The 26,275-nt window shown below is 42.5% G+C and overlaps 2 protein-coding genes across 3 annotated transcripts in view; both read left to right on the top strand.

The window, feature by feature from the left end:
• The window catches only part of Capza1 (capping actin protein of muscle Z-line subunit alpha 1), a 49,171-nt gene extending 34,701 nt beyond the window's left edge, over positions 1-14,470 (top strand). The window contains exons 6-10 of the mRNA XM_028755618.1: positions 2,134-2,213; positions 2,779-2,857; positions 8,750-8,821; positions 11,606-11,668; positions 12,166-14,470. Coding sequence (XP_028611451.1) covers positions 2,134-2,213; positions 2,779-2,857; positions 8,750-8,821; positions 11,606-11,668; positions 12,166-12,306 — 435 coding nt within the window. The 3' untranslated portion in view covers positions 12,307-14,470. The remainder of the gene's footprint in view (positions 1-2,133; positions 2,214-2,778; positions 2,858-8,749; positions 8,822-11,605; positions 11,669-12,165) is intronic.
• A 4,599-nt stretch (positions 14,471-19,069) lies between these two features.
• Positions 19,070-26,275, top strand: part of Mov10 (Mov10 RISC complex RNA helicase) — a 20,960-nt gene continuing 13,754 nt past the window's right edge. Inside the window, exon 1 of one of the 2 annotated variants that reach the window (XM_028755669.1) lies at positions 19,070-19,433. In XM_028755669.1, the coding sequence (XP_028611502.1) occupies positions 19,297-19,433 (137 nt within the window). In that variant the 5' untranslated portion in view covers positions 19,070-19,296. The remainder of the gene's footprint in view (positions 19,434-26,275) is intronic. The other variant, XM_028755668.1, reaches the window with a different exon arrangement.

Raw genomic sequence — 26,275 nt, 5'->3', positions numbered from 1 at the left:
TCTCTCTCTCTCTCTCTCTCTCTCTCTCTCTCTCTCTCTCTCTCTCTCTCTCTGTCTCTCTGTCTCTCTGTCTCTGTCTCTGTCTCCCTCCCTCTCTGTCTCTCTGTCTCACCTTTAAAGGGAAGTAAAGCTGTGGCAGTCACATTAATTCCTGTAAATTACTTCTGTTTCTTTAAGCTCCTCTTTGTACCTCTTGTTTCTTCCTCTTCTCTGCTTTCTCCTTCCCCTAGGTTTGCACTCTGTGTCCCACCAAGAAATCAAGGACATTTTTCCCTGTTAGTGTATTTATTCACTAACAGTGCAAATCTGAACCTTTGACTTTTCACTGTCTTTGCTGCTCTGTACAAATAATGAGCCAACATTGTCTTCTGGGTCCTTAATTTCTATATGGTATTTCATACTAAGCCCAGCCACCTGCTTCTATAAACAATCTTTTGCTTAGGTTGCTTTGTCAACACCCATCAATTCTAGTTACTCTATAGCTGTTGAATGAAGCCTGAAATACCAGTACCCACACTGTGAATTTAGGCACTCTCCAAAGTTTTATTTCTCTGTCCTGGAGATTTATGATCTAACCAGATATCAGGGCTCATGGCTGTAATTCAGCAATTGGTAGCTTGAAGAAAGAGGATTGGTATAGGTTTGAAGCCCAGTTTAGCCTACAGAATGAGTTCCAGGCCAGGGTGAGCAACAGAATATGAGGCACTTTCTCGAAAAAAACCAAGACAACGGAAGCAGCAGAGTTCATAGTGCAGTTTATTGGCAAAGTCTGAGCATGGGACTCACACCTAGAATCTCAGCACTTACAGTGTGGAGGCAGGATTGCCAGGCTGGGCTATAGAATGAGACTCTGTCAAAGGGAAAATACACTACGAACGCATTTGAGACCCTAAAGCACTGTTTGTTTTCTTTGCTTTCTTTGGATTGCATTTTCATTCCCATCCCCACTTCTTCCACTCTGAGAGTTGATACTCTGAGAGTGCTCGTTAGACCTCTCATCTGGGTTTCCCAATCTGCTGATGGCACCACATTGGTCAACATTATTCAGGTGTAGAAATACTTTGACTTCTTTTTCTCTTTACCCTTGGATTGTGACATACAGCTAGACTTCTGTCTTAGTTATGATTACTGCTGTTATGATGAGATGCCATGGCTAAGGCAAGGTTAGTGGGAAAGGTTTTGTTTGATTTATGCTTCTGCATCACAGTCTGTTGTTAAAGGAACTCAAACCAGGGACCCACACAGGGCAGGACCCTGTAGGCAGGAGCTAATACAGAGACCATGGAGAGTGCTGCTTACTGGCTTGCTCCCCGTGGCTTGCTCTACCTGATTTCTTATAGAATCCAAGACCACTACTCACCATAGGCTGGGCCCTCCCCCATCAATTAAGAATTATTGAATTCTAATTAAGAAAATGTTCCAAAGGCTTGGCTACAAACTGGTCTTTGGAGGCATTTTCTCTATTGTGGTTCCATCCTCTAAAATGACTTTAGCTTGTGTCAAGTTGACCTAAAACTAGCCAGCACAACTTTTTTGCGTTCTGCATAATATCCCTCTTCCATTCTCATTCACAGTGCCTTAGACTTTGCCAAGGTTAATTTGTAGCCTCCTCGCTGACCTCCAGCTATTTTTCTGTTTTATCCTGTGTACCAGCATTACCAGAAATAATGGGTCTGGTCCTGTTTTGTTGTCTCTTGTAAATAGAGTATAGTCCAAACTTTTTACCTGCTATTTAATACATGGCCTACTTTTTTCCTTTTTTGTCTCACCCAATTCCACTAACATGGCAGGGTCAATTGGCAGATAGTTAGCGTGTCCTTGTTTTCCTGCCTGAGGTGTTAACTTGTCTTTAGCTTCAGTTTCTCCCTGTCAGACCTGTGCATGTTTTGTAAGGCCCAGCCTAACTGGTATCTCGCTTACAGTATGATAAGCCAGAAGCCATAGCCTCCTGGGATTCACTGTAACTCTGTTTCTGCCTTGTGCTCACATCCCAAGAAGGCCTGTGTTATAAGCCTGTTTATTAGCCTCTGACACTTAGCCCCCTTCAAGGTTTTCCATTTAGCGCACTGCTTCTGTGCAGTTTTTTATAGAATAAATGTTTTTCATGTCTAACTGTTTTCTCCCCAACAATAGGTTTACGCTAAAACTATAGATGGGCAACAGACCATTATTGCATGTATTGAAAGCCACCAGTTTCAACCTAAAAACTTCTGGTAAGAAATAGATGTTCTGTTCTATTTTTATCTAATTGATATTGGAAAGAAACCAGTGACTGAGGTTTTGTTTTAAAACTAACTTGGGATAGATTATTTGGTTTAGAGACTTTATTTCTCCATCTATAAAATGAAGGACTTAGACATTTACATTCCTTCCATTTCTAAGACTTTTGTAATTATACCCTTTTGTCATACCAAATGAGAACATGTGATTTGTGCAGTATGCAGCTGGGAGTCTTAGGTTTCCTTGGGATTATACATTCCTGGGACTGATTGTACAGTATGGTGTTCCCAAGCAATCTCCCCTGATATGAGAAGAGCCTCCTGTAATCAGAATAGATGGGCCTCTACTTCAGAGGGGCAGAAGAAAAGTAAGAGTCCACATACTTGGGAAAGGCTTGTTTATGATGAGCCATCTGGATCCCACCTTTTATGTAGCGATGATCTTGACTTTGTCACATCGAGACCAGCTCCCACCAACACTATTGCAAACATCTGTGCCTAGTCACCTCTTTCCTGTGCTGCTGCTAATTGTATAGTATCATGTTTGTTTGTTTCATAGGAATGGTCGCTGGAGATCAGAGTGGAAGTTCACCATCACACCACCTACAGCCCAGGTGGTTGGAGTGCTCAAGATTCAGGTAAGAGTCCAGTGTATTTATAGATGATGTTTAAAATGTCATATGTTAAAATAGGGGTGTCATTTGCTCTTTGTTCTGGCATTAGAAATAAAGACTAATAGAACACTTCTCTACAATGAGCAAGGCCTCGGGTTTCATCCCAGTCCCACACAGAGAGGAGGGGAGAAGAGGAATAAACTATACATTGATGCAAAAGAGGTTAGTGGCAGTGAATAGAAGTAGCAGCATCCTTCCAGGAGACACTTGAGAGAACTATTCTGGATTGATGGAGGGTGATACTACTGGATTACTTTTTTCTTTCAAGGATAACAAGATCTTTTAGAAATATTTGAACTAGTTTTTAGGAAAGAATAGTGAGTATTAAGTAGTCAGGAGCTGGATTCCAGGCATGGTGATGCCGGCAAGAGGGGTGCCGTACTGGTGGTTCCCAGTGAGTTTGAGGCCAATGTGGTCTATATAGTGAGTTCTAGGACATCCAGGGCTATTTAGAGAGACCGTGTGGGTTTGTTTACTTGCCTGTTTGTTTTTTTAATAGTTTTATTGTTGGATTTTGTTTTGGAGTTTTGATTGATTGATTGATTGGGGAGGGGGGTTGTTTGGTTTTTTTGTTTTATTTTGTTTTTGATAGAAGAGTTCTAAATTAAATTTAAACTAAAGCAGAGGAATTCTAGAGAATATTACAGATGGTGTCATCTCATGGGATATCAGTAGTCAGTGGAGGAGATTTTTAATGCTGGTATCAGGACAGGCAACTGAATGATCTCTCTGGGTTGAAGTTTCCTGGTATCTTTGAAGAGATTTAACACTCTTAATTCAGGTGGTTTATTTTCAGTCTAGCTAACTGAGTCAGATTAAATTTTTCTGATAAATGATCAATATCTAATCATGCCTGTATTGTATTGTGTTGTCTTTAATTTTTAAAAAGGTATATCGGCCTTGGCCACCAAGCAAGGCTTTTTTGTTCAAGATTCACATTTTTCACAGTCTGATTTAATCAAAAGTATACCTGGGGAACAGGGACATAGCCTAGTGGTAGAGGGCTGACGTAACATGTATAAGCCCAGGTTCCATGCCTGGCACTACAAGAGGAGTAAACGGAAGCCCATTCATTCCATGCATGCAGTACTGTCTGTCAGCAGTCATTCATCTCTGCTGCATGTACGTTATTATCTACTGTTTACCATCCTCGCCTCCCTCAGGGACATACCCAGCTAAGGTGGACAGGGTAGAAATACTGAATCTTTGCTTTGAGCATAGCCTTCAGTGAAGTCTAAGAGCTAGTAGATAAATATGGTAGCCTGTACCCTGTAGGTAGAACAATACTGGGCATGTTTTGCTTGGTCTACACAGCTGTATCCAGCTCAGCAGTGTACTGAGAAAACTTCCTTCCCTAAGATTACCTCACAAATAAGCTACTTACTTCTCCTCAAATCTCTCTACTGGGGTCTACTTCAAGGAGAGTCCAAGCAAAAATAGCAAAGCTTTCTGTTTTTGATAATTAAATACACAGTGTGGCCTAACACTCCAGACCTCTTATAACCGTGGCATCAGCTTTGATTTGGCAAATTGTTATACATTTATCTAAATATTTCTCTTTCAAACAGAAAGATTCTTGTACTTTTTCTTTTCCAGTGCACAGAGTGACAATTCCTGACAAGATGTATAAAAGGGCATAACGACTCTTTGTTTATACTTGCTTTTTGTTTGTTGTCTTTTTGAGACAGGGTCTCCTAAAGCCCAGGCTAGCCTCAAACTTGCTCTTACAAAGCGTAAAGTAATCTTGAACTGATCCTGCTGCCTTATCCTGGTATATAGGCCTTGGCCACCAAGCAAGACTTTTTTGTTCTGTTTCGGATGAATGCTGAAAAAGCTCTCTACACTAAGCACTTCCCAGTCCTGAGTTCTGGGATTCTTTTGGTCTGTCTGTGAGTTTTATTGGTTTATTTTGGTTGGTTTTAGACAGGGTCTCTTATAATTCCTCCTTTGACCTAGAACAATTATTAACCTTGAATACCTGATCCTCCTGCCTTCACTTCCAAAATGCTGAGATTACAAGCCTGTATACCACATGGCTTGTTTCTCTTTCTAATTTTAAGACAGTATCACAGCCAGGCAGTGGTGGTGTATGCCTTTAGTCCCAGCACTTGGGAGGCCAAGGCAGGCGGATTTCTGAGTTCGAAGCCAACCTGGTCTACAGAGTGAGTTCCAGGACAGCCAGGGCTATACAGAGAAACCCTGTCTCCAAAAAAAAAGACAGTGTCACAATCTCCTGACTTGCCCTCCTAAGTTCTAGGAGCTGGTCCTATCACGTACTTACATTTTAATAGTCAGAATGAGAGTTAGCAAGATGGGTCAGCAGATAAAGGCATCTGTTCTCAAGTCTGATGGCTGAGTTTAATACCTAGTTCCCACATGGTGGAAAGGAGACCCAGCTCCTGCAGGTCATCCTCTGATCTCCACACATGAACACATACACACTCAATAAATGATTTATTAAAATAAAAAGTCATATATATTAAATATCATTTGGCAAAATTTAGATGTTTGCCCTTTTTATTTCCCACTGGCAAGTTTGCTATCCTTTGGCAAAAGGGTAATTCTGAGAAATAACAATTTCCGAAGACTTAAAATAAAGCAGGTACATTGAAGTTTGTATTAGTCAACATGACTTTGTTGTGTTTTGGTTTTGTTTCATTAGTAACTGGATCCTGAAGATGGTTCTGCTTTAGAGCAAATAGAGTTCAGTGGATTTCTAAAGCTGCATCATTGGTATATGAACTCATAAAACTGAGGTTTTTCAGATTTTTATTTGAGTTCATAACAGTGAAGCTTACTGCCCTTACCTTCTGTTCTTAAGAAGCATAACAGATCATTATGGCCCAGACCTATATATAATCCCAGCTATTCAGAGGGCTGAGGCAGGAGGTATAGAGTGAGACTTTCTCAAAAGAAATTAAAAATAAAAAGAGCTGTGACAGAAGTTTGAACTAGTCACATATTCTTTTGTTGTTGTTTTGGGTTTGGGGTTTTGGAGGTTTTGGTTTTGTTTTTGAGGTGGAATTTCACTCTGTAGCCCATGGTAGCCTAGGATCTATTGTATAGTCCACATTGGCAGCAGTCCTCTTGCTGCACCTGCCTACATATCACCACCATACCTGCCTCTTCTGCTTTAGCTCTGAACACGTCTTGGCTTGGGTAGCTCAGTGACAAGGTGTTTGCTTAACATGTATGAAGCCCTATGTTTGATCCCTAGGACTAGACAAGAAAAAAAATTGCTGTTGATATTCAGCTGCAAGTCTGCTACAGGAGCAGAGGCAACAATGGTGGGCTTGAAGAAGAAATAAGCAAGTTTACTCAAATGTGCGTCAGTAAAGACTGTGTAGACTTAATACAACAGCACTCTGGTTGGTCATTTATAAACAGCAAGTTTATTGTTCCTACTTGTATTTGTTGCTTTTTTGTTGATACAGTACACTACCATGACCATGGGCAATTTACAAAAGAAAGTTTAATTTGTCTATGGTTCCAGTGGAGTAAGAGTCATGGCAGAGAGGCATAGCAAGTGGTCTGGTGGCTGGAGCAGGAAGCTTAGAGATCCCGTTCTCAACCTCAGGCAAAAAGCAGAAAGGGCAAACTGAAAGTGGGAAGAGGCTGTGAACTCTCAGCGCCTGCCCACCCCCAGTGATGTGCTTTCTATCTCTTGATTCTCTTGCTGAATTTTGGAAGGACACCAACATTCAGTCCATAGCACTAGATGAAGAAAATGACATTATCTGAACTGCTTTCCCATCACCTCTAATAGAATCAAGTTTGAATTCTTAATTTGGCTTATGAGGTCTTTGCTCCTCTCTTCATCTAGTTTCAGCTTGGTAGCAAGGTTGTGTGACACTCATTTAACATCTGCTCATGCAGTGAGGCCTTTGTCCTTCCCTCAGCTAAGCCAGTTTTCTTCCATTCTGAGCATGTATATCTGTGTGAGAGTGTCAGATCCCCTATAACTAGAGTTGTAGACAGTTGTGAACTGCCATGTAGGTGCTGGGAATTGAATCCAGGTCCTCTGGTAAAGCAGCCAGTGCTCTTAACTGCTGAGGTATCTTTCTAGTCTACTTTCTCCGTCTTGTCTGCTGAGATGACAACTCCTATGTTCAAAGCCTTGTTCGGGTTTAGGATCTTGTTATTTGTTTCCCTCTTACAAATGTCTTCCCTCATCCTGTTCTGTATGGCCAGTTGAAGTCCTTTTGAGATAGTTTAATGGATCTTGTAACTTACCAAAATCGCTGAGCCTTACGTGTCTTACTACTAGGTAGGACTTGTACTCTACCTCTTGAAAATTGTTTTTTGATTGTGGCTTATCACTTTACATATGTGTAACTGTGTTTGCTGTTTTGTTCTGTGGTCCCAGGGATTGACTCAGGGGTCTGGAATAGAACAGGCAAGTGCTCTGCTACTAACCTGCAGTTGTAGCTCCAAAACTGCTTCCATTGTGCAGTGTTTTACGTTTATTTATAGGGAAGGGTGGTACTTGGGTGGCAGTACTTCCAAGGAGGCCAGAGAACAGCACAGGGATGATTTTCCTTTCACCTTGTAGCTTCAGGAATTCAGATCATCAGGCTTATAAGGAAGAGTCTGTACTCACTGAACCATCTCAATAACCCAACACTTATTTTTGAAAATTTTTGTTTGTTTGGTTGGTTGGTTGGTTGGTTTTGGTTTTGGTTTTGGTTTTGGTTTTGGTTTTTCAAAACAGGGTTTCTCTGTATACCCCTGGCTGAACTGGAACTCACACTGTAGACCAGGCTGGCCTCAAAGTCACAGAGATCTGTCTGCCTCTGCCTCCTAAGTGCTGGAATTAAAGGTGTGTGCCAACACTGCCTGGCTTATTTTTGCAATTTTTTAAAATTATTTTTATTTTATATGTATGGGTATTTTGCCTGCACATATGCCTGTGTACGTTGTTATGTACCTGATGTCTAAAGAGATCAAAAGAGGACATCAGGTCCCTTGTAATTGGATTTATGGATGGTTCTGACCCACCATATAGAGGCTGGCAACAGAACCCAGGTCCTCTGCAAAAGTAGCAAATGTTCTTTTTTTTTTCCTCTCTCTCTTTTTTAAAAAGATTTATTTTATGTATATGAGTGCTCTGTTTTCATGCACACCAGAAGAGAGAATCATGTTCCATTACAGATTGTTGTGATACCATGTGGTTGCTGAGAATTGAACTCAGGACCTCTGGAAGAACAGTCAGTGCTCTTAACCTCTGAGCCATCTCTCCAGCCCCCACAGCAAATGTTCTTAACCACTGAGCCATCTCTCCATCTCCTTATTTTTGTAATCTACTAATAAATATGTTAGTTTTTAGTCTTCTCTTTAACATTCAAGCTTTTCCTGAACTCAGTGAGCTTTACTTGCCAATACTAATAATCATGCAGATGGAGAAATGTCTCAGATATTAGCGAAGAGGATCTATTAAGAGTCCTTGATTTTCATAGAGAAAAACTATTATTCAGTGATTTTTATGTTGATTATTTTGATACTGTTAGAGTAGGATCTTGTCACTTGAGGATTGCCTCAAATTCCAGGCCAGCCCAAACTACCTATCAAGACTGTCTGAAAAAGAAGCAGAATGTTAGTGTGTTTGTATGCATAATCAGTAGCCCAGCACCCGTACTGGAGCAAGTGTACATTTGCTAAACTTAGTAATCCATTTTCCTCTGCTAAAGAAAGATTACTTAAATTTATTAAGTAAATTTTTCTACCATTATGAATTATCATTGATCGTATTTATTAAGTATTTGTCTAGAGTAAAAGTGGCCTCAGACATGGATTGTGCCCTTGGCACTGTTTCTGTATAAAGTATGCATAACCCTTTTCAAATATTATCTCTCACAGGTTCATTATTATGAAGATGGCAATGTTCAGTTGGTTAGTCATAAAGATGTACAGGACTCAGTAACTGTTTCTGTGAGTATGCAATTGGGAATGTTGGCCTTACTTGTCTTTTCCTAAAAAATTAGCTTTGTACATGACAGATAAAAGATGCAAATTTTAACAATTTCTATTCGTACTTCTTATTACCAAATGTCTGTATTGGTTTAAAGTCTTTGACTAAACATGGTTGTCATGTCTTAAAAGGACCTTCTTTTCTTTGTGTTTTTTTTGGGGGGGTGGGGGAGTTGAGACAGTATTTTATAGATCCTAGGTTTTCTCTGAACTTGTTTTATAGACACTGATGACCATGACCCCTATTCTTCCTGCCTTTACCTCTCCACTGCTGGAATTAAACGTATTCACTGCTATGCCCAGTTTGTACCGTCCTGGGAATGGAACCTAGGGCCTTATGTGTACTGGGCAAGCACTCTACCAACTAAACTGTATTCCCAGGACTATGTTAATTTATTATTTATTTATTTATGACATGAGCTCATACATAGCAAAGGGTGAGCTTGGATTCCTTGTCTTCCTGCCTCCACCTCCTTAGTTCTGGGATTTCAGATATATGCCACTATGCCCTGCTCTGAGAAACACGTATTCTTTGTTTTTCTTGCTTTCTTCTTTTTTAAAAAATATAATTAATTATTTATTTATTTAATGTTTATGAGCACACTGTAGCTGTCTTCAGACTCATCAATATAGGGTATCAGATCCCATTACAGATGGTTGTGAGCCCCCATGTGGTTGCTGAGAATTGAACTCAGGACCTCTGTAAGAGCCATCAGTGTTCTTAACCACTGAGCCCTGCTTTTTCTTTCTTAATTGTAAGATTTGCTCAAGGACAGAAATGCCACCAATTGGAAAATGCAAAGGTGAATGAACAGTTTGCCAAATGAATCCTGTTAGACTATTTTTTTTTTTTATTTATTTTATTATGAGTACACTGTCGCTGTCTTCGGACACACCAGAAGAGGGCATCCAATCTCCTTATGGATGGTTGTGAGCCACCATGTGGTTGCTGGGATTTGAACTCAGAACCTCTGGAAGAGCAGTCCATGCTCTTAACCACTGAGCCATCTCTCCAGCCCGACTATTTTCATATAACTAGGAAACATTTAGTATTCAAGCAGGAAGTACTGTGACTGCACCCTGAAAGGAGAAATTGATGGCGTTGTTTAATTCTTCCTTTTATAGTGTCATTACTTCCTTAACTAATTACCCAAAGTGCTTTTGTTCATGTGTTATGTTTATCAATATTTACATTAGTAAAAAATAAAACTGCCAGGCATGGTAGGGCATACCTCTCTCTATTCCTCATACTTAGAAGACTGAGACAGGAGGATTGTTGCAAGTGTGAGGCCAGTGTAGACTATGATGTGAGATATTGTCTCTAATAAAATAAAATAATTTTTAAAATGAAAACTTGAGCAATGTCAAAATATTTAATTAAAAGTAATGAAACTAGGTGTGGTCAAACAGGCCTGAGAAGTGGAAACAGGAGTATCAAGAGTTCAAGGCTAGCCTTGGCAATAGGAGATCTTGGCTCAAAACATTTAATCAGGCCAGCCTGGACTGCAGTAGAACAGGTCAGCCTCGGCAACTTAGTGAAAATCTCTTAAAGTTCAAGTTTGAGGCTAGCCCAGGATGTGTGAGACCAAGATTAAAGACCCAAGCCAGGTGTGATAGTCATCCCTGTACATGGGAACCCTGCTACTCACAGAGCAAGTCTTTTAAAAAGGAAGTTCACGGCCTGCCTCAGCTTCAGAGCAGTTTGAGGTGAGCCTGTATAAATGTATGAGATCCTGTCTCAAACTGTAACATTTTTAAAGGGCTTGTGAGGGAACACAGGGTTGGGAGAGATGGCTCTTACAGAGGATTGAAGTTCAGTTCCCAGCACCTATGTTGTAACTCTAGCTCCAGAGGTTGGCCCCTGAGGGCATATGTACACAGACACATATACACATAAATAAAAAAATAAACCTAAAAAGGGGATTGACAATCTGAGTTTGAAAGTGTATACCTGTAATCCTAGTACTTGAGAGAGCAGAAAAATCAGGAGTTAAGGTCATCCTTGGTTATATAGCAAGATAGTTGTCAGGATGCAGTACAAGAGACCTTGAGACAAAAAAGACAAAATTGGGAGTGGGGGCGGTTAGGCTAAGGATAGAGCTCAGTACTAGAGCATTTGCCTAGTATACATAAGGTCCTGGTTTTAATCCCCACTACTGCACACAGACACACACACAGTTTCAAGACAGGATGCTATGTCTATGGAGTATATAATGAAAAGAAAAGTGCTTCTTCTGGGAAAGTGCTAGATTTAGGACACCCCCCCCCCACCTCCACCCCACCCCCGTCTCTCTCTGTCTCTCTCTCCCTCTTTCTCTAATTTCATTGTTGATGCCTTTAATTTATTTGAGAGTGGTGGTACACATATGCCATGTGTGTAGAGATCAGAGGTCAATCCATGAGAATCTGCTTTCTTTTACTAATATACAGGTTCCAGTTGTTAAACTCAGATTGTCGAGCTTAAGGGCGAGCGTCTTTACCTACTGAGCTATTTCACCAGTCCCTAGATCCTTTATTATTCATAATATGTATAATTTTGGTCAAGTCATTTCAGAAAATTCTGTTTTTTATCTGTCATGTTAATAACACAACCCACTTGACAGTGGGTTGAAGAGATACTGTGTATATGAGCAGTGAATAAACTAGGATCTTTATACAAGTGTTAGTTCATAAGGTGGGCTTTTCAGTGTCTTTTCATTGCTTACAAATTTTTAAAAATATTATTTCCATCTTTTCTTTCATTAGAATGAAGTCCAAACTGCCAAGGAGTTTATTAAAATCATAGAGAGTGCAGAAAATGAGTATCAGGTAAGAAGATTTGGAAGTTATTTCTCTGTAAACATATTTTGTTCAATTCTTTGTGTCCTTGAACAAAAAGCATACACTGTTGGCTATAACTAAGTGTGAGGCTTCACAGGCCCTGCAGTTTGGCGCTCTGTTTACAATTATTAGACTGTAGCCATGTCTCAGGAGCCCAGATGAGTTTAATTTGCTTTTAAGATTGGAGAGGAGCGCCGGGCGGTGGTGGCGCACGCCTTTAATCCCAGCACTTGGGAAGCAGAGGCAGGTGGATTTCTGAGTTCGAGGCCAGCCTGGTCTACAGAGTGAGTTCCAGAACAGCCAGGGCTACACAGAGAAACCCTGTCTCGAAAAACCAAAAAAAAAAAAAAAAGATTGGAGAGGAGCTCAACATACATGTTGTCTACCTGTGTCCTTTCTAACACGTCCTTTGACTGTCTGATTATCTTCCTGTTTACAAACAACTCTTTCTATTCAAGCAACTCATCATCAATTATCTATTGCAGACAGCAATTAGTGAAAATTATCAAACTATGTCAGACACCACGTTCAAGGCCTTGCGCCGGCAGCTTCCAGTTACCCGCACCAAAATCGACTGGAACAAGATACTCAGTTACAAGATTGGCAAAGAAATGCAGAATGCTTAAAGGCCGTCTGTAGGAGTCTCCAGTACATGGAAAGAAAAGGATTCAACACGGTGTGGTCATATGATAAATACGTGATTTATAAACAAACAAGAGTGATATTTTGCTAGTTAACAAAGTTAACAGATCTTCTAGCCTCATGGAATACTGTTGAACCTACAGCACTGTCTTGATTCTTTCGTGTGTGTGTGTGTGTGTGTGTGTGTGTGTGTGTGTGTGTGTTTTCTCTGCTTTGTAATTTTCTGTTATCACTATATCTACTTGTAAATCTTTTTTTTTTTTTAATTCTGCTACATTTAATGTCAAAGAGATATATCCTGAGGTCATTTTACTGTTTAGAAAATTTCCTAGCCATGAAGTCCCATGACTGGTTTTTACAGAGTATCTGTTGAATACTTTTTACCCCTATGCTTTAAAGCACTTCCAGTACTTCGGTGGCTTTTAGTGATCCACCAATTGCTAAAGAGGCTATGCTACCAAGAGCTAAGTGGACAATACACTCCTTCTCTGTCCAACTGCTTTGATCATTTATAGCATCTCAGAATTGTAGCTTTCAGACATTTGGATTTGGGGCTTTTGGGGTCCATGTTGGGAGGCAAAGGAAGTTTCCTGGAAATTCCATGGCAGCAGCTTCTCTGAGGACTTGTTTTTAAATCCAAAGACTTGAACCACATCCCCTGCACATGAATGTTTGCTTATTTTCATTTCCTCGTTATCTCCTCCCATCTAGTTCTGTTGTAACCATGGATGTCTGTAGGAAGAACAGCTTAGAAAAAGCATTGAGAAACCAGGGCTATCAATCACATGGGTCTGTTTTCTTCAGTGGAAAGAAGTAAATGATGCCTGATCACTAGAAAGCTGGAGTGGTGTGGTCACACAAACTGGTGATCCTCTGCTCTTCTGTTAAGAACCAGCTTCCACCTTAATCTCTCCCACCCCACCCCAATATTCTGAGCATTGTTTAGGCCCTAATACTGGCCTTTGTCTCTCAGTGAATAGAACTTATGCCTATTACATACATATCCTTCCTCTCTAGGCCCTAGCCCTAAGTTCTGTTTGTCAGTCAATAGGGTTCATTTGTATTGTAAAGGTCACAGGTGCTTTACTACTTTGCAAGGGAATTAGATGTAGCCAGCCCTGAAGCTTTGCTATAAGAATTGTCACACAAAGACTTTTCCCCCCAAACTTCTACTATGTTTAAATGTGTGGAAAAATTAAAACACAGGATCAGAGTCTAGAAGTCTTGATCCAGTCTGGCCAAGTCTGCCTATACCAAGTTTTCATTCGTATGGTTCACGTTTCCTGCCACCGGCAATACCTGCAGGAATGCCTCAACAGATGTTGACATTTTTAGAAGACTTTTGCCCATTAGTATTGTTCTTTCATATTTGAGAACTGCTGACATCCTGTAGATACAGTAGAATATAAAACTTGAAAACACAGACATTGAAGGAATAATAGGTATCTTTGCTTTATGCTCTCTGACAAGATTGTTCTGTAAACAGATGAATAAACAGCTGTGTCCCTCACAAAGCTGGAATGAACCAAAGTGAAAAGGAGGGCTCCCAGGCAGTATCTGTCTATCATAACCTGGTATTTCAGAGTATGCCAGTGCTTTCTTCTAAACAGGATGTAAAATTCATTCCAAGTTACTCTTTCTCAATCATCCTACCTGCCTAGAACTCATATTAACTGTGATATAGCTACCTTTCCAGATATATTGGCAGGTGTGTGTGTGAGACCTCAGAACACACAGGTAATGTGATATGACATATGACAACTGGCATCGGTGGATTCAATTACATTGTTTACACTTCTATGACCAGGCCTTAGGGGAAGGTCAGTTTTTTAAAAAGAAACCAAGCAGTGTCTTCCTACCTGTCCCCAAACACAAGTCAAGACAGAGGGCGTTTGCTTCAGCTTGTTTCCTTTCTTTCTTTCTTTCTTTCTTTCTTTCTTTCTTTCTTTCTTTCTTTCTTTCTTCCTTTTTCTTTTTCTCAGTAATACAGTCAAGCAGGAGTTTGTTTGCAAATGAAAGCTGTGTAAGCATTTTTGTTTATTTCAAATAAAATATATTTGTATTATTTGTCATTCATACTATCCATCCATGCCACACTGTCTTCTGTACCAGGCAGTCCAATAGAAATACACCTGTTTTGTTCTAAAATTGTGTCTGTCCTTTCTGTCCTTCTATCAACCTTTGCTCTCAAGGTAAGATATTCAACTATAATGAATCTATTTGTTGAGAATCTTCAAGGTTTCTGAAATTGTATCCTACTTTGGACTAGTATGGACTCAGTAAATATGCAAAGACTTGTAAAGAACAGCTCATTTTTAGGTGTGAATAGTCTCTTAGGCTGAGGCAGGAGTATTGCTGTGAGTTTGAAGCCAGACAGGGCTACACAGTGAGTTTCAGAGCAGTCTGAACTACAGTGTGAGGCCTCATTTCCAAGAAAAGAACAAGTGGGGGTGGGTGCTAGAGGGAAGCTAGAGAGAGTACTCGGCTGTTAGGAGTAAATACTGTTCTTGCAGACAACCCATGTGAGGTGGGACACAACCACCTGTAACTGGAGCTTTAGGGGCAGCCTCTGAGCAGTCAAACATGTGCATACACAAATACATTTTTAAAAATAAACACTAGAGAGACTGGACATGGTGGCACACACCTTTAACTCCATCACTCAGACTAAGAAACAGGATGATTTCTGAGTTCAAAGCCAGCCTATTCTAAACTTGAGTTCCAGGAAAGCTAGGTCTACACAAATAAACCTTGTATCAAAAAAACAAAAATAAAAATAAATGCTCAGGGTTTTACTAAAAAGAAACAAAATTTTAAATTTTACCACTGTCCACCCAAAAGCTGCCAGTGACTCGAAAGATTTGTTTGGGATTTCCACCAATGTAGAAAAGAGCCTGGTTATGAAAGAGCAGGCCTGACTGAGTGCAGTCACTAGGCAGGAGGTAAAACTGGAAGGATTCCTCCAGCTTAAGCCTGAGTGCTGGTTCACAATGGCTTAACCTGAAATGTTTTTCTCTCCTCCAAGTCTGGTTTAGCTACTGATAACCTGTAGAAAAGGGTTTGTTTGTTATCTTGATTTGCAACAGAAACGGAATTTCCTTGGTTTACCATCCAGCACCAACTGAGATTCCCTGCTTTGGGGGAATATTTAACATATGTCATTCTTGTAAAAATCACAGTATTCTTGCCTTTAACTCATTCCTTCTATTGGCCTTTTCCAAATTCTATCCGTTGATTTCCTTATTCCAAGAAAACAGAAGAATAGTGAATCTGAAGTTCTAGGTTGGGAGTTGGCAAGGTGGTAAAATGGCTTAGGTCTGGGTGCCTGCTATCAAGCTCATAGGCTTGAGTCAGACCCACATGATAGAAGAAAAGAACCAACTCCTAAAAGTCACCTTCTGACCTCTATACCTGCATAGTTCTGGATTATTTGCATAAACAAGAGGAAATCGACACCTTGCCAGGTCCTCAGAAGAATCTGGCTTTCCAGCAGAGTGAGTAGCTGCTTCATTCTGTCCATTTTCTCATGCTATAGAAGTCAGCCTGTGGAGTCCGAGACAGATCAGGAGTTTCTGTGCAGCCTCTCATATTTGGGGCTTTAGGGACACTGTTGAACATTGGTTCTTGGTCATCTGAATCTCCAGTTGTCCCTGTGTTGCTTAATTCTAGTACCTCATCTGTTTTAGAATGTGAAATTTTAATGCTAGACTCATTTAAATTGATACGGTATCCATGACCAGCTTCTTGTTTTTAAACAACCCTTCCACCTACCCCCGTGAAAAGCAAAAAAAGATAGGTTAGTAAATACAGAATAAAACTGGGTGGTCTTATAGTGGTTGAGATAAATCCACCTTTAAATAGATGGTGTCTAATAGAAGTACATTGGTTCTAAGGATAGAAACCAATTATATACCTCTTTATACCCAAGATATCAAAAAACATTCTGAGGCTTCCGGTAATGGTGCATACATGCAGTCCCAGGGCAGGAACATCACTGCAGCTCCCAGGCCAGGGCGTTGGGAGGAAGAATTATGCATAAAGATATACAACTCACCCATGGGGTAATTCTGTTGCATATAAAGTCACTGTGGACATTGAATTAGTAAATGAAACGTTACTGTTTTGAGACAGTCTCTTAACATTCCTCCTGCTGTTCATGAATGAAGCTATGAAACAAGAACTTTCTTTGTAAAGCTTTCTATACTTCAGAGTATTAGACCACATTTCAGTACACCACCCATGGGAGCCATGTTTAAGCTGTAAAATCACCAAAAAGCACAAAAAGGCAATTAAATAGATAGCATTAAATAGATCGTGAGAGCACTTGATGGTGACGGTTGAAGCAAGGAGGCAGAGTATCACAGTGCTCTCTGCCTGAACTGGAGATGGGGACACAGGATTTCCTTAAAAGCCGAAAGTACCATGAGAGTGGACTTGAATTACAAATAAATGTTAATGAGTAGATAAATTTGCAAATAAAAGTCCGACTGTAGCTGGTATGGCTTTTCCCTTGGTATGCGGTAGACCAACCAATTTCAATAATTTAGTTTCAGAGTTCTTTTTAGTTCTTTGTGTAGTATAGTCTAATTTGAATACAAAGGTTAGAGACTATTCAAGTGATGATTTATACAACCCAATAAGAAAATATTAAGAAAATAGCTGAGTGAGGTGGTGTACACCTTTAGCCCCAGCACTCCAGAGGCAGAGGCAGGCTCATCTTTTGAGTTCCAGGCCAGCCTGGTTTACAAAGTGAGTGCCAGGACAGCCAAGGCTGTTAGATAAAGAAACCCTGTCTCAAAAAAAAAAAAAAAAAATTCCCCTTGAGAAGCTGGGGATTTATTTCACATACAGTTAGCTAACAGTAACTTTCAGGCTGCTGCTGCTGCTGCTGCTGCTGCTGTTCAGACTCACTACAATCTTGGAAGCCCAGTTCTTAAAAGAAGGATGTAATGAAAGCTCCAGGAAATTTCAGAGCTGATTTTGAGAGGGGGCAGCCATTCTAGACATCTAGAACTGTATGTATCAAAACAGTAACTTTCAAAATAGAGCCTTCTAGAAGACATGTAGAGAGGTCACATTGTAACCAAAGCCACTCGCCATCCAGAGCATACCAAGTTTTTACATAGACAACCATCTGTGTTTTGAGAATGTTCAGGAGATGATCCATAGAAGGGCTGAGGTCCTCAGGTGGCCAGATTTGCTGGTCAGAATTGTTAACGTGTGGTAGTGTGATGAACACACACAAACCACCCTTTTTTTTTTTTTATAGAAATAGCTCAAGAACCATGGAGTGTTCTAGTTAATCACATGTCTGGTTATCTTGATTAAATTATGTCATTGGATTCTGGTTATCAGGTGTAGTCTTGGGTGCTTTGAGATTCCTAACCGCTATTTCTGTATATCTAAAAGGCATTTTTATTGTGCTCATCACAGGTATACTTGTGGGATTTTGAAACGGTAAAGAACAGCAGTTTTGTTTTTGAGCGCATCCTACTGTGTAACCCAAAGTAGTAGCCCTGCCTCAGACTCCCAAGTCGTGGGATTACAGGCTTGGGCCGCTGTGCCCCACTTGCAACAGCGGATTTTAGAAGCCTATTATATATCTTCTCTGGGGCTTCATCAAATAAAGGGGATGGCGAGGTCTGGAGGTGGTAAACATCGGGCTACTCCCAATTCTCTCTAGTTCAATAATCAATTTCTAGGACTCCATTTTCCTGTGCTCCATTTCCCCATCCCTATGATCTCCATTCCTGATCACATGGGGTCTCCTGTTGCTAAAGCCTGTTATTCCTGGCCTTCTTGGTGGTTGGCTTACGAGTAGATAGTTATTTAACCAAGGGGGAGCTTGACCCCATTCAGGTCATTCTCTACCCTGGGTTAGACTGTGTGGCCGCCTGTGAGAAACCACTTTGGAGAAAAATAACTTTGATACATGTGGAACTCTGGTACATTCAGTCTTTCTCATTGTAGTATGTGTGGGATTTTTTTGTAGCCCCACCCCTTAATTTGTCTACGCATATTGGTCTATTTCTCCTTTTCCTGGTACTGTTGTTGCCGCTGTTAACCATTTATTGCCTAAATGCCTTGCTCTCGGGGTGCTAACGGGGTTTGTTTTTGTTTTTGGTTGTTTTTTTTTTTGTTTTTTTGACGGCTGGGCAATCATGACTTACTGCTAATAAGTAGTGAAGAGTAACACAGACCGAGTGTAATTAAGTGCCCAAATACATAGCTCAAGGACAAGAATCTCCAACCTTGAAGTATTGTGAAGCCTGTGTGGCCCAGAAAAGGAAGGACTGGGTCTTGGCAGAAGCTCTTGTCGCGCTCTCCCACACGCATACCCCTTTATCTAGAGACACTTGCTCTCCCTCCAACCCCCAACTTTGACTTCTGCCTTCCTCTGTGTTGGAAAGCCAGAGCTGGGAAATGGAGGAGGGGGCGTGCCGCTCACTTCCGTACTGGTTTATGTCCCTGGCAGTCTGGGGGAGGTGCTGGACAAGCGGCCCCAGTCCAGCTGCAGCCGACCCATGTCCCAGGCCCTGCCCTTTGCTCTGCAGCTTTTCTAAGTCCCGAGGCTCTGGAGAGTGGGCGTGGGAGTAGCCCTAGCAGAGGCTACAAGGTCCTCCAGGCTGTTTAGGGGGCCCCAGGCGATAGCCACGTTCGGATCCTGGCTCGCAGCCAGGGGAGGGAGCTTGGGGTAAGGGGAGGGCCCTGAGGGAGGGGTCAGACTCCTTAGGAAAGAGTTAATGCGAAGAGGGGGAGGGGATAGGACGAAGAGACCGAAAGGAAGGCTCAGGTAGGAGAAGGACGGAGGAGGGGAGGCAGGCGGGGAGAAGGTAGCTGCCCGGAGCAGACGTCAGAGGTAGGGGGCTTTTCCCCCTTGCACCTCACCCCAGACCAGCCAACTCTAAATAGCGGCAGCGACTTTCAGTTTCATTTCCACGGACCCTCCTGCCTGGGCCGCAGCCGCCGCCGCGATGCCCAGTAAGTTCAGCTGCCGAAAGCTCCGGGAGACCGGCCAGAGCTTCGAGAGTTTCCTGGCCGAACGTGGACTGGACCTGGAGACAGATCGCGAGCGGCTGCGGATGATTTACAATCGCGACTTCAAGCCCAGGTACAGGCTGGCCCACCGCGGGTCCCAAGGCACGGGGCCAGCGCCCCGGGTGTTGGGGCCACCTTCCCGCCGCGAGTGCACAGGGATGCAGCCCCGGGCCGATCAGGCCAGGCCGGTCCTAGCAGACCTCCTCCGGCGCCTGCCCACGCCCAGCCAGCGCCACCCCTAGCCCGCCCGCTCTGCACAGCCGGGCCAGCGGGGAGGGGTCGGTGACCACGCGCGGCTCACGGCGGTCGGGACTCTGTGGTGGGGGAGGGGAGCCCCACAGAGAAGGCACTGCGGGCGCGGGCTAAGCGGGATCCCCGCCCCCTTGTTGAGGGACGACTGCCTGCTGGGTCCACGCTGCGGGAGAGCTGAAGAGGCCCAGGGTAGGCGGGAGAATCTCCGGGAGCTTCAGGGAGAAAAGAACACAAACTGCGTAGGCAGTCAAACCTCCATTAGCACCTGTGGCTTCTCCATGGAGACCCAGGGCCAGGGACAGCCTCCTGGAGGCCCCTTTTCCCCATAGCTGAAGATATTTGGTTTCCTTTTCCTGTTACCACCCAAGTAAAAAAATCAAAGAGACTTCTGTCAAACCATAGACGTGTGCTTCAGAAACACCTCTATCAACAGGCTGCTGCCTTGGATGGAAGACGAAGAAGCAGTTTAGCTGGGATGAGTGTAGAGAGGTGCACTAATAAACAGGGGAATGGGATTGGGCCTTAACAGATTTTGAGAGGTTTGCGTTGCAGCTGACCAAAATGCTATTATGGGTGAGATTGCTGCTGTTACCTGATTTGGAGCGAGTCTTAGACGGAATTAATAGTGGACGTGTGGCTTGAGGTTAGGGAAGAAGGTAGAGGTTGCCCGCGCTGACCAGAAGATTACTGTTATTCATGCACATGTCTCGAAATAAGCATTTAAAAGGTTGAATGGCTTCTGAAAAAGGCAAAGACCTGTACTATATTCTACATTGTGCTGGGCACTATGGGACCACACAGATGAAAACTATGCAGTAAACAGCAGTATATAGTACACATACAGCATAGTCTATAGTACGCCATACAACAGGCAGAAATGATGCTAGGAATAGTATGGAAAATTATTAAGGAAGGTATAGAGCACTTACCACAGGATGGATAGTCAATAGTCTCCACCCACGTGTTCACCTGTGTCCACAAAGTCCAGTGTGGCTCTGAACACAAATCCAGTACTTTGGAAGTAGAGGAAAGAGAGAACTTCGCTCCAAATTCTCAGGATTGCTAGGGATCCATAGCAGACGCCTGGATGTTGTTTACTGAATGGAAAACATGACACACCAAGAGCAGTTCTTGCTATAAACAGACCAGAAGGTTACATATGGAAAGTGGAGGGTGAAGAAGTTGATCAGATCATCAGAGCGGGGAAGTTTCTCACTAAGCTAATTTATAAGGATTATTATTTATTTTAGTCAAGTTTATAACCACACAGCCTGGCCTCAACTTTTCAAACTTAAGTGGTTCTCCTGCCTCAGGCTTCCAAGTACAGGAATAGCAGATTTGACCAAAACCACAGTGCCTGGCTGGCTAATATATTGTTGGATTTCTATCTTTTGTTGTTGTTGGAGTCTGGTGGGTTATTTTAGGATTTATATGTGCACATGTATGCACTATATATGTGCAAATGCCCACAGAGGCCAGAAGAGGGTGTCAGCTTCCCTGGAGCTGAAGTTATAGGCAGCTTTGAGCTGTTGAACATGCTTGAGTATCTAATTTGGATGCTCCAGAATCCAGCTCTAGGCACTAAACCATCACCTCTCTGATCCTGTTTTGCTTTTGAGACTGAATTTCATGCAATCCAAGCTAGACTTGAAGTTACTTTGTAGCCAAGGCCGACCTTGAACATCTGATTTTATTTTCCTTCGTCCGACTCTTGTGTGCTAGAATTACTGGCACACCCCCACCATAGTTGGCTTTGCTCCTATTTTTTGAATTTATTTTGCAGTGCTAGAGCTTGAACCTAGGGCCTTGCACTTGCTAGACAAGCAAACTCGCCACCCCTGAGCCGCATCTGTCGCCTGTAGCCCTAAGGTAACTTTGCCTGTATGCACTTGTATTTTACCCAGATAAAACTGGGACACTGGCCTTGGCCTTGAAAGACAGATAAAGTTTTAGTGCTCAGAGGAGGAAGAAAGCCTAGAGTGTTGGGTTTATATATCCTGTCATGAGACCTATTCAACAACAGCAAAAAAAAAAAAAAAAAAAAAGAGGAATATCTGACTTGGATTTTAGAGACAGTCATGGTGAGTAAAATGTTCTCAGAGTCACTCCAAAAAGCAGAAGTAGTAGGTGTTGTATCACCTACTACCTCTCACCCTCTCACCTTCTCACCCAACCCAGCACAGAGATTTCCACTTGAATAGTTTTCTGTACATCCCTACCCCTTTTAATAGGTTCTTTTGTATCCCTAACTGACCTTGGTGGCCTTGAACTCCTGCTTTCTCTTCTCCAGTACTGGGGTTCTACCTATGAGAGGTTTGTGTGTGCTAGGTGAACACTCTGTTACATACTGATTTATATCCCCAGTCCCTCCTGTTCAATGAGTGTGTGTGTGTGCGCGTGTGCTCATGTGTGTGTGTGCGTGTGTGTGTTTGTGTGTGTGTGTGTGTGTTGGACTTGAGTCATCAGGTTTGATGGCAAAGCTCCACCCCCTTCAGCCATCTCATCTGCTCTATTCTGTGTCTTTAAACCTAGACCATGATTAATTGCCTCTTCCTCTAGATTCTCATAGCTTGCTCTTTCTACTTGGGTATAGCCTATTTCCACCTAGATAACACTGTGCATCTCATTAGAACTCCACTCCTGCCCTCCCCATCACCATCAAAGTCCCCGCTCTCAGTCCTCAACCTAGAGTTTGTATGTAGTAGATACCCAGTAAGTGCTTGCAGAATCCAGTTGAATTCCAAGAAAACAGCCTAGAGCTAGCACAAGTCACCCTTCTCAGGAGTTCTTGGGACCTTCCTGCTAAAAATAGGTACTTTATATTGAATGAACAGGAGGCAGGAGCCCACCTGAGGTGACAGAAGGAAATGATTTTGCTTTGTTAGTCTCCCTGCCCTCCCTTGGTGGGTGGGGCAGGGTGGTGAGACAAAGCCCTGCTAGGCTGACCTGAAACTCATTGTGTAGCCCAGATTAGCCTAAATTTTGAGACAATTCTTTTGCCTAGGTGGCCTTCAGACAATCTCTTGCCTCAACCTCTTGAGTACTACCAAAGGAAGCCTTCCTTTCAAATTGGCAAGCTGGCCTAATAGCACATGCCTGTAATACCAGCTTTTGGGCGTTAGGGAGCAGGATGATCAGGAATTTAAGGTTACCCTCGGTATGTAACAAGTTTTAAGCCAGCTTGGGCTATATAAGACCATGTCTCAAAAAAACAAAAGCTCCTGCCACCCAATGCTCAGGGAACATCAAAGAAGTGGGGTCAGAAAAGTATGAGAGCAGGCAGATGGGGGTGCTGTGGAATGCTGTCTTCTGGACTCAAGCCGGGGAACTCACAGTGGCTGTGTTGCACCCACAAAAGTTTAGCATCGGTGGGGAAGGAGTTCGTAAGGCTCCCTGCTAGCTGAGGATTTATTGGAAGTTGATGGCTCCTGGACAAGGAAGGATTTTTCCCCCTTTGGGGCAATGGCAGCTGGTAAGTTAGCCATGTTCCAGTGCATGGCACCACAGGAGGCTTGATGGGTTATGTTTTAAGGCAGGGAGCAGGCTGAGGAGATGGCTCAGCTGGTAAGGGTACTTACTGCCAAGCCTGACAACTTGAGTTCAATCCCGGGAACCTATTTGGTGGAAGGAGAGAACCAACTCCCAAGAGTGGTCCTCTCACACACCCCTGCTGCACATTGCACATACAGTAAAATTAAATAAAGAGGACTTGAACTGGAGAGGAAGATGTGTTGGTAGAAAACTCAGGAAGGTGGAGGGGGGGGTAGATGTGATCAAAATATATTGTATACATGTATGAAATTCTCAAAGAACAAATTATGTTAATCAAAAGCAGGGGCTGAAGAGGTGGCTCAGGGATTAAGAACACTTGTTGGCTCTCACTGGAGACCTGTGTCCAATTCCCAGAACACGTAGGGCAGCACACAACTATCTGTAACTCCAGTTCTGGAACCTTTTGGGAACCTCTCCTGCTCCCTGCAGGCACCAAGCACACCACAAGTGGTGCATAGATAAACATATAGCAAAACACCTGTTCACATGAAATAAAAATAAATCTTTTTTAAAAAATCAAAAATGGGCAGTGAGATGGCTCAGATGTTAAGAGTACTGGCTGTTCTTCCAGAGGTCCTGAGTTCAATTCCCAGCAACCACATGGTGGCTCACAACCATCTGTAATGGGATCCAATGCCCTCTTCTGGCCTGCAGGTGTACATGCAGACAGAGCACAGTGTATACATAACAAATAGACCTTTTTTTTAAAAAAAAAAAAATCAAGCCAAGCGGTGGTGGCACACGCCTTTAATCCCAGCACTTGAGAGGCAGAGGCAGGAGGATTTCTGAGTTCGAGGCCAGCCTGGTCTACAGAGTGAGTTCCAGGACAGCCAGAGCTACACAGAGAAACCCTGTCTCGAAAAACAAAAACAAACAAACAAAAAAGAAACAAAAGCAATTCAACAAGACTGATATAATAAAGGTTTTAGAAATAGAATACTGGAAGCGCACCCTCTCAGACAAAGGGGAGGGGCGATGGGGTCAAGAACTCTGGGAGAGGGGACCAGGAAGAGGGAAATATTTGGAATGTAATTTTTTTTTAAAAAGGCAAACTGAACCAGAAAGAAAGAACCCTTGGCTTCTTGCATGGAGCATGGTTTGGTGTCTTCCTCCTTATTCCCAGTATAAACTGCACTATTTTGGTACCCTAGTTCTACACACAGCCTTCACAAAACTGTGTCTGCCTTAAAAAAAAAAAAAACAAAAAAACAGCTCACCAGGCAGTGATGGCACATGCCTTTAATTCCAGCACTCTAGAGACAGAGGTATCCCTGATTTCAAAGACAGCCTGGTCTACAGAGCAAGTTCCACGACAGCCAGGGCTACACAGAGAAACCCTGCCTGTCTCGAAAAACATAACAAAACTAAACTGTCTACCTGAAACAATAGCTATATATTCTATTACTGACTCTTGATTGGTATGTGTTGTGTGTGTGCATATGCATGCATGTACGTATGCATGAAAGAGAGTCTAAGTCTGTGTAATGTAGGTTGGGCTCAAACTGGCAACAGTCCTCCTGCCTCAGCTCTCAAAGTACTGGGATGTCATGTATGATGGCTCATGTCTGTAATTCCAATGGTTGGGAGGTAGATGCAGAAAGAACACAGGTTTAAGGCAATGCTACATAGCTAGACTTTGTCTCAGAAATCCTAAAAAATAAAGTCAAGCCTGGTTTTGACCCACTAATAAGAACTGCAACCTGAGTTGGTAAAACTAGATGTTCCTTAAGATCATTTCCAAATCTGATACCAGGTTGGGCTGGCTCTTTTTTTGGTGGGGGGAGGATTAGCTATCATTAGAGCAACAAACAACAGAGGTCCCAGGCAGAGCAGGGTGGTGGAGACTGAGGATGTCTGCAGTTAGGAAGCCTGCTGAGGAGCAGAGGTGGGCGGGGCTGAAATTCCTATGGATGGGTGACTAGACTCAGTATGGGCGGTCTACTGGCTACTGTTGCAAAAGTGAGTCATAACCTGGGTACTTAGCACAGCACCCAGTAAGGACTCAGCAAAGTACTGCTGGTAGAGGGGATGTTGCTGCCCTTGCACTGTAACTACAATTAGTGCGGCATACCTAAGGGTTAGCTGGGTTTGTGCAACATGGAGTTGTTAGTGGTTGGATCTGTGTTTGGTAACCCCGCCTATGGAGGGGATTGACCAGGCATGAGAGGAGAGATTCAAAGCCAGAAGTACAGTCAAGAGTAACAGAGCCGGGCTGGAGAGATGGCTCAGTGGTTAAGAGCACTGACTGCACTTCCAGAGGTCCTGAGTTCAAATCCCAGCAACCACATGGTGGCTCACAACCATCTGTAATGAGATCTGATGCCCTCTTCTGGTGTGTCTGAAGATAGCTACAGTGTATTCATATATAATAATATAAATAAATCTTTAAAAAAAAAAAGAGTAACAGAGCCTAGAAAAAAATGATAACAGATGTGACCAGGCAGGCGTCAGAGGCGGTGTAAGAGACAAGCTTGGTGAAGTTCATGTACGATGTACTTGAGAATCTATGCTAGTTCAAGGCCAGTCAGAGCTACATAGTAAGACCCTGTCAGCTATCAAACTCACCAAGGAAAGAAAAATTTAAATAAGATACTTTATAAAAAATTTTAAACTAGCCAGACATGTGTCACATGCTTGATGGAGTCAAGAGGATCAGGTCTTTGAGGCTAGCCTGAGCTACAAGAGACCTAATCTCCAAATAATTTTAAAAAAAAACAATGGTTGGATGTTCCCTGATGTTAGGGACTAGGGAAAGGGCATTCTGAAACTCGTACTAATGAGAACATAAATTTGTACAGCTGGCTTAGGAGACAGTTTTGAAGGTTCTGTTGTGCTGGGTATAGCAGCATATGCCTATAAACCCAGCATTTGAAAGGATGAGATTGTAGAACCATGAGTAGGAGGCCAGCTTTTCTCTCCAAATGGAAATTACCTTTTTACCTAAGTTGTACAAGTTAATTTTTCTCTTTGGCCCACCCAGAAAGTCTACTTCCAAGACTACTATGTCTTGTTTAAAAGTACAAGGTGTGTGTGTGTGTGTGTGTGTGTGTGTGTGTGTGTGTGTGAGAGAGAGAGAGAGAGAGAGAGAGAGAGAGAGAGAGAGAGAGAGAG

Source organism: Grammomys surdaster, unplaced genomic scaffold (genome assembly GCF_004785775.1).
Source record: "Grammomys surdaster isolate TR1022 unplaced genomic scaffold, NIH_TR_1.0 126071, whole genome shotgun sequence".
In the NCBI taxonomy this organism is placed as follows: domain Eukaryota; kingdom Metazoa; phylum Chordata; class Mammalia; order Rodentia; family Muridae; genus Grammomys; species Grammomys surdaster.
This window is presented reverse-complemented; position numbering and strand designations above follow the sequence as displayed.